We start from the raw sequence: 14,608 nt of genomic DNA, 5'->3' as shown, positions 1-14,608 counted from the left end.
GTCTCAGTCCAGACATTTGAGGCGGAGCAGTCAGAGACATGGCAGGAGCGGGATTTTACAAGGGAGATTGGACGTGGTTGATTTTGGAGAGGGAGAGGTCCATGTGGCAAGGGATGTGGGCAGCTCCTAGGAGTGGATGGCCGTACTGGGCTGGCAGCTGGTCGGGAAGGAGACCTCATTCTCCATCCCTGTGAGCTTGTGAGAGGATGCTGAGCTCCACCTGAGAACACGACCTGGTCGACTGCATTGATTTTTAGCCTGGGAGACCCTGTTCAGAGAACGCAGCCACCTACGTCTGGACTTCTGACCCACAGAGCCATTGGCTGGTAAATAAATGGGTGGCATTCGAGGCCATTGCGTTCACTAATATGCTTAATGTCATCTCAAAAGACGTCTTCCTCTTCCTAAGCTTTTTCACCTTCCCACTGCCTGCCACTCCCCGGTTCCCCAGCCTGGGGCCCGGTAGCTGGGGCACATCAAGAATTAGCACAGGACCTGCGGGAATGGGTGCTCAGAGATGTGTCCGCTGCACTGAGTCACTCAACCTTGTTTGATGCAGTCACTGAGCATTCTGTTTTTCTTTGGGTATGTCCCTCTCAGCTGGAGGAAAGAGCAGAGCAGATCCGTTCGAAGTCTCACCTCATCCAGGTGGAGCGGGAGAAGATGCAGATGGAACTGAGTCACAAGAGGGCTCGAGTGGAGCTGGAGAGAGCGGCGAGCACCAGTGCCAGGAACTACGAGGTGGGTTCACGTGGGGCGAGGGTCAGCCCAGCCAGCCACTGAAGCAAGGGGACTGTGCACCGTACCTGCCAGGTCGTAAGAAATCAGATCCCAGTACCTGGGAGCAAGAGGGCTGTGCACGGTACCTGCCAGGTTATAAGAATTCAGATCGCAGCCCCTGGGAGCAAGGGGGCTGTGCATGGTACCTGCCAGGCCGTAGGAAATCAGAACCCAGCTGACTGGAAGCCTGACATGCCCTGTGTCACGGTTGCCAGGACATTCCTTCTGAGGCCACGCATGCTGTGGGGCAGGTATTGGTTATGCTTGCTGTCCTAGAGGAGGATGGCATGAAATGGGAACACTTGCTGTGTCTGTTCAGTGAGGCTGCGGTGCCGGCACAGATTCCTTTGTTGGGTCTCCTGGTTTCCTCTTCCCTCTGGAAGAATTGGAATGCAGGTCTGACAGAAATGCCGAGTGGTGTAGGAGGGACAGGCTTAGGAGGTCACGGGGTGGAACAGGGTCCCGGTCCATGCTGGGCCTTTGGGTTGGAGGGCCCTAGCGAAGGGTGCCGGCCTCACTGGTGGCTGTGTGTTGCTCCTGGCTCACCCAGGGCAGCAGGGAAAACACCCTGTCCTTGGGGAGGGAATTAGGTTTCCACTGAGTGTGCGAATTCCCTCTGCTCTGATGAATAGCGCTTTGCCAGCGTTTCGGTCAGTGCTGATCAGTTGTGGAAATGCTGCCAAGGTTCAGGCAGAGTATTGGGCGGGAAGTCTCCTTGGCCTGTGTGCCCTCTTTCGGCGGGTAGATGTCTAGCCCCTCCCTGGCATCGTGCGGTTTGTTCACACACTCTCCTAGGCCCTAGAAAAATAGCTCACGTCTTCCGGGGTGTGATGCTGGTTGGATTCCTTGCCCCTGGCCTGCAGATCCTGGCTGTGGTGCGTTGTGTGGGCTCAGTGAGCCTGAGGTGCCATGGGGTGGGGGCCACGGCCTCAGGCTTGGCTCCATTGCTGCTTTGAGAGCTGTTTTCCCTGAGAGGTGGGGCTTTTGCTCACGGCCTGGGTGGGTCCTAGGAGGGACAGTCCTGGAGGAATTGGTGGGAAGGGGAGGGAGAGGCCACAGGAATCTCCCTAACTATTGAGGTTCCCTTGTTAGGGGTAGAGAGGTGGCACCAGGTCATTAGTTTGGAGGCAGCGTGCTCATGGCATGGCTGTGGCTCTCAGGCAGGAGGAACGGAGTGTGCAGCTGTTGGAGTTCCTCTGGGGCCGAGAGTCCCTGAGGGCAGGGCCCACCTGACTCCGCCTAGGATCTCCATTGTGTGGCGCAGCTTATGGCATTTTATGGGTACTCACAAATGTTGTATTGAGGGAGGAGTCATTGTAGGGTCTCCGGGGGCCCTTTCTTGGGGAAATCCAAGAATGCAGGTGAGTGAGCTTACACTTGGGGCTCCTTGCTGAGCTCCAGCCACCTTCTAGCAGGACTTTCCTTCCTTGCCCACAGACACAGCTGCACAGGATCCCAGGAACAGTTGGAACCAGTAGTCTTCCAATTGTTCCTTGGAGTTCCACCTGGAAATACCTATTAGGGGTTGAGACCTAAGTGTCTGAAGTCCGGCGACCTGCTGGCTGCCCTGTCTGCACTAGGACTGGCAGTCCCGGGCCTGGTGCCCCATCTGGCTGTGATGGTGCTGAGCGGAGCCCCATGCCAACCCCAGCTCCTGTTCTGCATCACAGAAGAGTCTCTTGGTTGTTGTGAGGCAGCCCTTGCAGCTCACAAGGGCTAGAGTCCCTCCGAGGTGCGGGTCAGCCTCTCTCAGAAGGCAGCCACCTCTGTAACACCTCTCCTGGGCTTTGGGCTGGAGTACCCCAGATGAGGACAGCACAAGCTCATACTCCTCCCTGGGCTCAGGGGGAGTGCTTGGAGCTTCCCGAGGAAGGCAGGGCGAGAGGGTCCCAGAGTGCTGGGCTCCATCAGGACTCACCGCCTTCACCTCCTGGGACTCTTGTACCTGGCAGTGAACTTGCAGGGCCTGCGGGTCATTAGAGTCAGGAGGTCTGAGCGTGCTTCTTGGTTATGTCCCATCCCAACCAGTGAGAGCCACGCAGCCTCCCCAAGGCCAGTCGGGGGGGTGGCTCTGGAGGTTTGTGTGAGATGGTGTGCATGTGTGGCAGATTTGAGCCCAGTGTAAACTGCTTCTGTCCGCAGCCTCCTGCTCACGCCACCTGTCTCTGCCCCATCGGCTGCTCGCTGGGGGAGTGCCAGCTCATTTCAGTGCCGGCCAGAGTGAAGTTAGACAGGATTTGCTGGTGCTGTGAAAGCTCAGCTTCTCCCCAAGGTCAATGCTGAATTGTAGATTTCCCGTGCTCCCTCTCCCTGCAGAGGCAACTGCTGAGCAGACGGTGTGATGAATGTGTGTGTGATCTGTGCCAAGTGCCCGTCCTGGGAGTCCTGACTTTGCACAGTGCTCACCGTCATGGCGCCTCAGCGGGGGCGCCGGCACTGGAGCTGGGTCCCAGGTTCCATCCTGGTTCTGCCGCTGACTTGGCTGATGCGTCCTGCTCACCTCTTTTTTGCGCCTCGGCCTGTTCTGAGAGAGGCGTGGGGGTGAGGGCTCCCCGCTGACCCTCCCGTGGGTGGCACATGGCATCTGACTCTTGCTCTCTTGACAGCGCGAGGTTGATCGCAACCAGGAGCTCCTGACGCGCATCCGGCAGCTTCAGGAGCGGGAGGCTGGGGCGGAGGAGAAGATGCAGGAGCAGCTGGAGCGCAACAGGCAGTGTCAGCAGAACCTGGACGCTGCCAGCAAGAGGCTTCGTGAGAAAGAGGACAGCCTGGCCCAGGCCGGCGAGGTGAGCGGGGCCTCCGCTCCGCGGGGACTGCCCTCCTGGCACTGTTTTCCTGAGGAGAGGGAATGCATGCTCTTGTTCACCACTGCAGCGCCGCGCCTGTGTTTTTAATTGTGCTTCCCACACGGACAGCTGCGTTTTTTGCATAGTTGTAATCAGTAGAAGTATTAATTTTCCATTCTATAGTTCTCAATTAAAAAGTTGAGCACTTGGGCTGGGCGTGGTGGCTCATGTTTGTAATCCCAGCACTTGGGAGGCCAAGGTGGGTGGATCACCTGAGGTCGGGAGTTGGAGACCAGCCTGGCCAACACGGTGAAACTCCATCTCTACTAAAAATACAAAAATTAGCTGGGCGTGGTGGTGGGCGCCTGTAGTCCCAGCCACTCGGGAGGCTGAGGCAGGAGAATCGCTTGCACCGGGGAGGTGGAGGTTGCAGTGAGCTAAGGTCACGCCATTCCACTCCAGCCTGGGCAACACAGTGAGACTCTGTCTGAAAAAAAAAAAAAAAAAAGTTAAGCAGTTTTTTTGCATTTGTAATTATGAATTTTGAAGGCTGATGAATCCGTTTTTTGTCGTTTATGGACTTTTAGTGTGTTTGTGTTCACTTGTGTATCTATGCAGCCCTCGCTTCTGTTGACTTTGGACAGACCCCTAGGCCTGGGCTATAAGGTCCCCAGCGATGGCGGTCTCTGTAGCGGTTGTTCTCAGAGCCCCGGCTGAGGGCTCCAGTTTCCCTGCAGCCTTCCCTGTCGTGGATGGTGGTCTTTTCTGGAAATAGCTGTTCTTTCGTCAGGAGGCTTAAGTAGGCACGAATGGATTTGCATTTCTTTGACTATCCGCAAGGTCTACAGGGATCTGATGGTGTCGGGAGAATTGCCTCTGAACCGGAGCCTGTGTGAACCACAGTCCTGGTGAAGGTTGCTTGCATTTTAGAAACAGCCTGGATGTGGGCGCTGGTGGAAATTGGAATCTTCTGACCTCTCCTGTCCTTTTTCTGTGAAGATCAAGATTGCTGGTGCCAAGAGGAGACATGCAAATCTGCTGGCATAGGGGTGGGGGTGGGGTGGGCGTGCAGCAAGCGTCCTGGAGGGGTCCAGAAACTGGCCCTGCGTCCTTTCTGTGGGTGGTGCTGGGGAAGCGTGTTGAGGTTGTTCCCCCATCTGCTTCTGGAGGGAACGTTGGCAGGAAAGGAGGTGTGATTGGCCTCCGAGAAGCTGCTCTTGCCTTGCCCGTGCTCTGGGTTCCAGTTCCTGTGTGCTGGGCTGTGCTGGAGGTGGGTCAGACCCTGTCCCCGCTGCCTGTGGGCACCTGCGGTTCCATGGGGGAGGGTGAGTCGTGCCCAGCACTCCACGAGGGGCAGAGGAGTGGGAGACTGCAGGAGCCGCAGGGTGGTGCCCAGTGGGGTGGGGCTCCGTGAGGGGAAATCGCGCTGCTGCAGGCGCTGCTGCTTTGGCCTGTCACGTCTAAGCTAGGGTGGCAGCTCCTCAGGGCAAACCCTCCTGCTCACTAGGCCTTGGCTGCCTTCTCCTGTCACAGGGCCCTGATTGTCAACCTCCTTACTCTGGAATTGTCTTATGCGCCTCTTCCTTGCCAACTGTCCGGCGTCCCCTACAACACAGGTGCCCCTGCGGGCAGGTGGGCTCGGCCCTGCATCCAGCCTGGTCCCGGCATCCGGTGTGTATTAGTTGAGTTCAGAAGACCTCTGGGAGGATGTGTTTATTGTTAGTATGTTTTTAATACCTTCTTTTTTGACTCCCAGGTTAATGCTTCACCATTGGGTGAAGTAAACTGTACCCGTTGTGGGCATTCTGGGAGCACACCGCCCCCATGCGCGCCTTCCCAGAGCGTCGTGGGGTGGACGGCAGTGATAGGGTTCAGCGGGCTGAGCTGGCCACGGGTTCTCAGGAACAGGGAAATGAGTGCTGTGGGCTCCTTGTTTGCGGAGGGTGCCACCCAGCCAGGCCCACCCAGGTCGTTTGCTGTGTGAGTTTGCCATTGTCCTGCCCTGGGGGCATGGTCCCCAGAGCTGACATCACGCCCATGTGTTTCCCTGTGTTAACTTACAGTGATGCTTCTCAGGGTCTGTCCGGCTTCTCACATTGGCTCGACCCACGTGCTCTTTCTCTGAGGACACCTAGGGTTTTCTGAGCTTTTCCAGAGGGTTAGGGTCCTCAGAAGGTTGCCTGGTGAGGGTGGTCAGGATGAAGCGTGGTGGTTCTGTCACGCGCGGGTTCCGTGCTGTCAGGCAGACCTGGTGTCCTGGAGGCTGCCAGAGAGGCTGTTGGCTTTGCCTCCCCAGGGGCGCTCCTGCCTGTGCTATGCGCTCCCCTTCCAAGCACATGGCCTCCCCAACAGCTACCGCCTAGCCCCCTGCACAGCCTCCGTCTTTGTCCTGTTGGTTGGCCAGTGCCTTGCTGTTGTTCGAGGGCGATGTCATTAGCAAACAGCCGGCATAGTAGTATTGGGGTGGCTGGGGAGGGACGACAGGAGCCACTATTGGAGGGAAGACCAAAATGATGGTGTGGTGGGTATGTGGATGCCTGGTGGGACTTTGGGAGCATGCAGCACTGGCACAGAGACTGCCAGGTGCCAGGCCTGAGAGTCCAGGCCCATCTTGGCTGGTGAGGACTTTTGCTTCTGAAGCCGCCTTACCAAGCCTCCTTTCCAGGGGCCCTGGCTGGGGCCTGGGTCTCCTCAGTCAGCTCCTGCATGGCTCGTTGCAGGCTCTGGGCTGTGCTGCTCTGGAGCGCCAGGAGGAGGGTGGGCCTTGCGTGTGAGTGCCTGCCTGGACCCGCATCCTCCAGAAGGAGGTGACTCTGCCCCCTGGCCCTCTGCTCCTCTGCTCCCCTTGTCCCCCTCGCCCGCTTGCCGTCTGTCCCCCTACCCTCTGTCCCTCTGCCTGATGCCCCTCTGCCCCCTATTCCTCTGCCCCTCTGCCTCCTGCTTGGTTGTAGCATGTGGGTGGTGCCTCTCCGCTCTTCTCACCTCCATGTGCTCCTTCCATACATGGGCTCTACTCACTGAGTGGCTCTCTGGCCCCCTCTGCTTTTAGACCATCAGCGCACTCAAGGGGAGGATCTCGGAACTGCAGTGGAGCGTGATGGATCAGGAGATGCGGGTGAAGCGCCTGGAGTCGGAGAAGCAGGAGCTGCAGGAGCAGCTGGACTTGCAGCACAAGTGGGCGGGGCCAGGGTGTGGGGTCGGGGGTCGGGCCACGTGTGGGGGCGTGCACGCCATCTCTCTCTTGGTGGCTGGGTGGGTTGTGGATGCACTCCCGGGTGCTGTCCTAATTCACAGACAGTCAAGAGGGGCAGACGCTGAGGCCTCTGGAGCCAGGACCATGAGCCCAGAAAGTGTCCTGATGTTCCTGGAGCAAAATGGGGGCAGCAACTTCCTCCTCCTCCTTCTTAGAGAGGGCTCCTGCAGAGCTAGATTTTACTTTATTTTTTGTGACAAGGTCTCACTCTGTCGTCCAGCCTGGAGTGCAGTGGCACCCAGAGTAACTGGGACTGCAGGCATGTGCAGTACACCTGGCTGATTTTTTTTTTTTGAGATTGAGTCTCGCTCTGTCACCCACGCTGGAGTACAATGGCACCATCTTGGCTCACTGCAGCCTCCGCCTCCTGGGTTCAGTGATTTTCCTGCCTCAGCCACCGAGTAGCTGGGATTAATTTTGCACCTGGCTAATTTTAAAAAACGTTTTGTAGAGATGGCCATCTCGCTTTGTCACCCAGACTGGTCTTGAGCTCCTGGCCTCAAATGATCCTCCTGCCTCAGCCTCCTGGAGTGCTGGGATCCCAGGCTAAGCCACCGTGCCCTGCTGAGGGCTAGGTTCAGAGGGCAGCGCCATGTGCCTTGGTGGTAGAGGGGGCGCTGCTGGGAAGGGGTGTCCAGGCACAGGGCTGGGCTCAGCCGAGGTACAGACGGGAGAGCCTTGTCTGGAGGTGTGGTCAGGAAACTGGGCATCTCCTTTAGACTTGGAACCTTCCCTCAGCAAATGCTGTTTTAGTAGAGTTCTAGTTTCGTAGTGGAGAGGAGAGGTCATTCCTGGGTGGGGCCCTGCCGCAGCTGCACCAGGGCTGGGAGTTGCTGCAGGCAGGTGAGAGCTGGGGATGCCACTGCTGGAGAGGACCTTGCAGGTGGCCTGGGCTCACTATGCACCCTTCCAAATGAGCAGCCTGAGGCCGCAGAGACAGCCCGCAGGGGCTGGGGCCTGGGACCTTGGGGTACCCGTGCAGTGGAGTGTATGTGTGGGGGGTCTGTGCCGGAGAGGGGGTCCTGAACCTTGGGGTGGGAATGAATGTGCGTGGGTCTGTGCTGGGGCGGGTCTCAGGCTGAGGAGAATTGTTGGCCTTGCCACATGCCTGTTTCTGTATGTGATGTATTTTTCTTTCAATAGAAAATGGCAGGAAGCCAATCAGAAAATCCAGGAACTCCAGGCCAGCCAGGAAGCAAGAGCAGACCACGAGCAGCAGATTAAAGTGAGTCGCTCTGTGTCAGGGGCCTTGTGGACATCCCTGTGGTGGCTTTGACTCGCCTGCTCCTGTTGGCCTTTCTGCGCTGGTGCCGAGCTCCGTGGGCCTCCTGTGAGGTTCGCTTCTGCCCTGTGTGCTGAGCACCGTGCTGGGCACCAGCGATGCCATGGTGAATGAGGCAGATGCTTCTGCTCTCAGGGAGCGTGTATTTTAGAGGAGGGAGACTGACCACAAACACGAAGAGGAAATGTCCGTGTGTGTGATGACATCAAGTGCTGATGAGTGTGCGAAGAAGATACAGGCATAGAGAGGTTGAGAAATCTGCCCACAGTTGCACAGCTGGAGCTGGGTCTCTCAGGGCGTCTGCCTCAAGCTCAGGCTGTGCCATTTCCCTGTGGAGGATGGGCCAGGGAGATGCTGACTCCGGATCCCTCTCCTGCCTCTTGTTGCCTGGAGAGCAGCCTCCAGACCCTGTGCTCTGGCCCCTGTGCACCCTCACCTCCACGCTTCACACCAGCTCTTCCTGGCTGCAGAGCTGACCGGCACCCCCAACCTAGCTTCTGCCGCGTCCCCTCCCAGTGGTGTTCCCTGGCCCCTCGCAGTCCTCAGCCCACCTCTCAGGATTGGCTGGCTGGCAAGGCGATGAACTGTGTTAGTGTTTGTCAGATGGCCGGCTGGTTTGGTTGTGGTTTCACACTCTGCCTGTTCAGTGACTTGCTGCTCACAGATGCCAGCTGTCTGTGTCCCAAGGGGCCTGGGTACCGTCCGCAGAAGCCTGTCCTCACTGACTGAAAGACTGAGCCCTTACACATGTGCTACTAGAACGTCAGAAGTGGGCTTGACACGGGAGGAGGGGGGTGTTTTCCCATGGAGTGCCATCCTGGACCAGACCTGAGATAGACTTTTGCTCCTGGAGAGCTCCCTGAGGCCAGGTGGGGAGCACAGCAGCTCTGCGGTGTGCGGTGTGCATGCCAGCTCCCAGCGTGCAGGGGACTGGGAGGACGGTGCTGGGAAGCGCTGCCCTGGAGTGGATGCTGAGGCTCAGTATTGGAAGCAGCTTCCAGGCCTCTGGTGTAGCCCGGGAAGGCCTCCCACAGGGGAGTCCTGAGGCATGGAGGCTGCTGAGGACCTGGGAACAGTTTAGCGGAGGAACTTCGTGACCTCAGTGACTTTAATTTTTAATGGATGGTATTTTCTAGAGCAGTTTTAGGTTCACAGCAAAATGAGCAGAAGGTAAAGCTCATTTGTACCCCCTGCTCCACCCACCACCACACACACACAGCCTCCCCTGGTAGAGTGGAGCATGTGTGACGGTGATGAACCTGCCCTGTGTACCGCCTGCTCCCCTGCCCCCCACACAGCCTCCCCTGGTAGAGTGGAGCATGTGTGACGGTGATGAACCTGCCCTGTGTACCGCCTGCTCCCCTGCCCCCCACACAGCCTCCCCTGGTAGAGTGGAGCATGTGTGACGGTGATGAACCTGCCCTGTGTACCCCCTGCTCCCCTGCCTCCCACACAGCCTCCCCTGGTAGAGTGGAACATGTGTGACGGTGGCGAACCTGCCCTGTGTACCGCCTGCTCCCCCCCACCCCAATGCACACACACACCCAGCCTCCCCGGTAGAGTGAAGCATGTGTGACAGTGATGAACCTGCCTGGACACATCAGTGTCATGCAGAGTCCACGGGTCCCATGAGGGTCACTCTTGGAGTGGGACAGTGTATGGTTTGGGCAAATGTAAAATGTCCTATATTTGCCGTTAGAGTGTCACACAGAAAAGTTTTACTGCCTAAAAATCCTCTCTGCTCCCTCAGTCAATCCCTGCCTTTCCTTCTGAGCCCCTGACAACCCCCGCCTTTCCGAGAACGTCCTATGGTTGGATCCTGCAGTGCGTGTAGCTGTTGCACACCGGCTTGTTTCTCTTAGCCGTGTGTGTGTGATTTTCTCCAGGTCTCTTCGTGGCTCATTTTCCTCTTCTCTGTCCCTGGCCTCCATCAGGATCTGGAGCAGAAGCTGTCCCTGCAAGAGCAGGACGCTGCAATTGTGAAGAACATGAAGTCAGAGCTGGTGCGGCTCCCTAGGCTGGAACGGGAGCTGAAGCAGCTGCGGGAGGAGAGCATGCACCTGCGGTGAGGGGTCGCGGGGGATGGGGCAGCCGCCTTGAGTGAGTCTGGGTTTGTGCGCATGGAGCCCACTGTGCAGACGCTGTAGGGGCAGGGCTCCCGGGCTCTTGGCCTTCTCCCTAGGGTGTGTGGCTATTTGAGTGACTCTTTGTGGCACTGCCAGGGAGATGAGAGAGACCAACGGGCTGCTCCAGGAAGAGCTGGAAGGGCTGCAGAGGAAGCTGGGGCGCCAGGAGAAGATGCAGGAGACGCTGGTTGGCCTGGAGCTGGAGAACGAGGTGAGGGCCTGTGTGGTGTGCGGTTCCTGTGGGTGTCCTCTGCCCTGTCTGGAGGAGCCTCGGTATTGTGGTCACACCGACAGCTGCTCACCTACAAGATGGAGGCTGCTGTGATGGGGTGGGAGGCAGAGTCGTGGTCCCCAGAGAGTTCCCTGCCTCATCCCCAGAGCCTGTGAACACAGCACCTTCTGTGGCAGGGCGAATGAGGTCACTGGTCTGCTGGCCCACGGCAGGGACGGGCTCCTGGGCCATCCTGGCGGCTCAGAGTGACGTGAGACGGACTTGGCAGCTCTTGCTGGGTGTGGAGATGGAGGAGGGGCCACAAGCCAGGGAATGTGGGCGCCTCTGGAAGCTGGAAAGAGCAGGGAAGTGAACTCTCCACCGGAACCTGCAGAAGGAAAACAGCCCTGTCGTCACCAGGATTCCAGCCTGGGGAGACTCATTTTGGATTTCTGAACTAAAGTACTGTAAAATAGTACATTTGTGGGCTTTTTTTTTTTTTTTTTTTTTTTTTGAGATGGAGTCTCGCTCTCTCCCCAGGCTGGAGTGCGGGGGCACAATCCTGGCACACTGCAACCTCCGCCTCCCAGGTTCAAGTGATTCTCCTGCCTCAGCCTCCTGAGTAGCTGGGATTACAGGCGTCCGCCACCACACCTGGCTAATTTTTGTATTTTTAGTAGAGACAGGGTTTCACCATGTTGGCTAGGATGGTCTTGATCTCTTGGAACTCGTGATCCACCTGCCTCTGCCTCCCAAAGTACTGGGATTATAGGTGTGAGCCACCGCACCCGGCCGGGATTTTTAAATATTAAAATTTTTTTTGTAGAGACGATATCTCCCTGTGTTGCCCAGGCTGGTCCTGAACTCCTGGGCTCAAGTGATCCTCCCGCCTTTGCCTCCTGAAGTGCTGAGATGACAGGCGTGAGCCTCTGTGCCGCACCAATTTGTGTTGTTTGAAGCCACTTAGTTTGTGGTGATCTGTTTCGGTTGCGGCAGGGAACTGGTACAGAGGGTGAGTCAGAGTGCGGGTGACACTGTGAGCACCAGGGCTGGCGGGGCCCTGTGCTGGGGGTCTTCTGCCTCCACTGTGGCACTTGGTGGGAAGACGTCAGTGCCGGAAAGCATCCTGCAGTCATGTTGCAGGCAGAGGAGGAGACAGGTTCAGAGAAGCTCCCTCTCTTGCCTGGTGCACAGCAAGTTTGGTCCAGAATTTAGGCCTTCTGGCCCCTGCCCGGGTCCTCTGTCCTTCACGCCACTTCCCTGTGGCCACAGCCGCTCCCCTCTGTGCCTGGCACACCTGTGCCACCTTTCTCTGGTGGTTGTGTGGCCTGGCAGGAGAGCAGACTCCATCTGCAGCGCTCTGCAGCTGCCCACCTGTCAGGCTGGCCACTTGCAGAGTCCCCCTTGGGTGGTGTGGGTCTCTGCCCTCTTCAGAGCTGCGATACAGCCAGAGTCCTTTCGGGGCCTTGGCCCTGTGACCCACGGTGAGGCGGCTCCCTGCCAGCGGGGGTGTCCGGCAGGGACTCTTCTCTCAGGTGCTGGGTTCTATAGGAGCTTAGCCTGAAAAGACAGCTCCCACGCGACATCCTTTTTCTCTCTGGCCGCCGTGTAATTTATTGTTTGATGGTTGAAGAGTTGGGGCTCTCAAGCTACACTCCGTGGTTGGGTGCTTGGTCCCTGGGCCAGCTCCTTCGCCGCCCTGACCGTCTCCCCATCTGTGCTGCTCCTTGTCCCTGGGCCGGCTCCTTCGCCGCCCTGTCCGTCTCCCCGTCTGCGCTGCTCCGCGTCCCTGGGCCAGCTCCTTCGCCGCCCTGTCCGTCTCCCCATCTGCACAGGGAGGAGCGGTGCTGGTGCCTGCCTCGTCGGGACTGTGAGGCTCACTTGAGTCTATGTGAAGTGCTCAGAGCAGCGCCTGGCGCGTAGTGAATGTTCTGTAGCGTTGGCTGTTGTATAGTTACTAGTCAAGCGCGTGCCTGCGCGTAGGAGGGGCTCTGAGAATACCTGACTTGCCGAGTGGAGCGTTGATAACAGCCCGGTGCTCGGCACTGGGTGGAGGTGAAGCGAGGCCAGATCAAAGGCACAGAGTCCCTGCTCTCAGATTGCTTCCATCCTGGAAGGGCCATGAGACCTCTTTGGGGTGCTGCTCAGCATGGGACAGGTGTGTGACACAGGGGCACGCTGGCCTGTAGGCAGTGATGTCACCTTCCTCCATGCTCCAGGGTGGCTGCCCTCCTCTCCTGGGGCCTGTTGGTCCTGGTCTGCTGTTTGATGGGGGGAAGTTTGGCTCCAGGACTGAGTCTGTCTGCTCCAGGGCCTGGCTCCCTAAGGAGCCTCTGGAAGATGGGGGAGGGGTGAGTCCTCATGGCTCGAGCACCTGAGGCTGCTCCCTGGGGCACAGTCAACCCCAGGATCATTTCTGGGGCTGTCTGCCTTCTCTCTCCACGGCCACACGTTGCATTTAGCTTGCTGGGGTGTGTACTTGAATTTACAGGGCCAGGAAGGAGTGAGGCAGGAAGCGCCAGTGTGGCTTTTGCAGTTGGGGAATAATAACCCGGCTGCGTCTGGGCAGACTTGGAGCATGTAGCACTCAGCTCAGAGATGAGGGCAGGCTCTCCGGAGAGGTCAGGGACTTAGCGCCGTGGTCGTTGTTGTCAGTCTTATGTGATAATCCTGTGGCAGGCAATGACGGGGTCCGTGCTTTTGTTGTCTTTTCAGAGGCTGCTGGCCAAGCTGCAAAGCTGGGAGAGACTGGACCAGACCACGGGCCTGAGCATCAGGTAGGGAGGGGCAGGTGCCTCCGGGGTCCCACCTTCTCTGAAGGGTTGCCGGGAAGAGCAGAGCCAGCCTCTGGCTCCCTGGCACTGTCTCCAGCCAGGCATCTCTGTGGCTGGTGGGGGGTGTTTGTCCCGGCTGCTCAGGTTTAATGAGGCCTTTCCCAGCGGGTGGGGCAGTGGAGCCGGGCGACTCATCCTGCTGAAGCCTTAGTAACATCTTCATTGAGAAGCAGAATATCCACAGCAAACCAGTGGCAGGCATCTGATTGCCCTGCATTGTGGGCTTTGTGAAAAGACTCTTTTTGGTGTATACTGAGGAAGTAATTGCTTTTGGGGGAAATCATTCATATTAGGGAACTGTAACCAGTGGAGATGAACTGAGTTTTTAGAATTAAGAAAAACCCACCGTATTAGGCTGTTCTTGCATTGCTGTGAAGAAGTACTGGAGACTGGGTAGTTATGAAGGGAAGAGGTGGAATAGGCTCACGCTTCTGCAGCTGTACAGGAAGCGTGGTACTGGCATCTGCTTGGCTTCTAGTGAAGCCGCAGGGAGCTTTCAGTCGTGGCGGAAGGTGAAGGGGGAACAGGCACGCCACGTGGCAAAAGCAGGAGTGAGAGTGTGTGCGAGAGAGAGAGAGCGAGCGTGAGTAGCGTTGGGAGGGAGGTGCCACACACTTCTAAATAACCCGATCTCATGAGAACTCCCTGTCATGAAGACAGACCCAGGCTGTGGGGGATCCGCCCACGATCCAAACACTTCCCACTGGGCCCCACTTCCAGCACTGGGGATTACACTTCAACATGAGGTTTGGGCAGGAACACAGATCCAAATGGTTCTCACCCACCATAGTGGAAGACGATTGGTTCTTGTAGCAGCCTCTTCAGCCAGTCTGTGCCAAGCTGAGTGCCAGCATGTGGGTGGAGGGATGTGGGGTGGAGCTGCCGGGGGACCACCCTGGGTGCTGGGGATGGCATTCTTAGAGGGCAGGACCGTTCCCAGGTCTGGTCCTGTCTGTCTTGCTCCATCCATCCCAGGGCCCTGCGCTCATCTTTCTCCAGCAGCTGCTCAGTTGGCCCCTGCCCTTCAGCCGCTGGGCCCCTGCAGGTGACCGCCTCCTGGCAGCTCTGGTCTGGACCCCTCTGTGTGGTTGCCCTGTGTGCGCCAGGTCTCCAGGAGGTACAGGAGCGGTGCTTTTGAAGGAGCCATCGGAGCCCGGGGCTTGGGGCCTGTGGTGCTGGTGCCGAGGCAGCCTCTTGTGTTTGCTTGTGAGATTTCAAGGCTTCCCCCTTCTTGCCTGTCTTTCCTGATGCTCTTGGAGACTAAGCTGAGAATGAGACTGTCTGAAAGAGCTATCTTTGACCACAGCATCCGACTGCTAGTCCTGGGCTCCACTAC

At 57.9% G+C, this 14,608-nt stretch overlaps 1 protein-coding gene across 22 annotated transcripts in view; it reads left to right on the top strand.

The window, feature by feature from the left end:
* MAD1L1 (mitotic arrest deficient 1 like 1) overlaps window positions 1-14,608 on the top strand; it is a 421,592-nt gene that overhangs the window by 6,719 nt on the left and 400,265 nt on the right. For all 22 annotated transcript variants that reach the window (XM_015447010.3, XM_074034253.1, XM_074034256.1 and 19 more), the window contains exons 4-10: window positions 601-741; window positions 3,387-3,566; window positions 6,616-6,740; window positions 7,963-8,044; window positions 10,036-10,166; window positions 10,324-10,438; window positions 13,154-13,215. In XM_015447010.3, coding sequence (XP_015302496.1) covers window positions 601-741; window positions 3,387-3,566; window positions 6,616-6,740; window positions 7,963-8,044; window positions 10,036-10,166; window positions 10,324-10,438; window positions 13,154-13,215 — 836 coding nt within the window. The remainder of the gene's footprint in view (window positions 1-600; window positions 742-3,386; window positions 3,567-6,615; window positions 6,741-7,962; window positions 8,045-10,035; window positions 10,167-10,323; window positions 10,439-13,153; window positions 13,216-14,608) is intronic.

The sequence above is a fragment of the Macaca fascicularis genome, chromosome 3, assembly GCF_037993035.2.
Source record: "Macaca fascicularis isolate 582-1 chromosome 3, T2T-MFA8v1.1".
NCBI lineage: Eukaryota > Metazoa > Chordata > Mammalia > Primates > Cercopithecidae > Macaca > Macaca fascicularis.
Note: the sequence above shows the minus strand (reverse complement) of the source record. Positions and strands in the feature narration are given on the sequence as shown.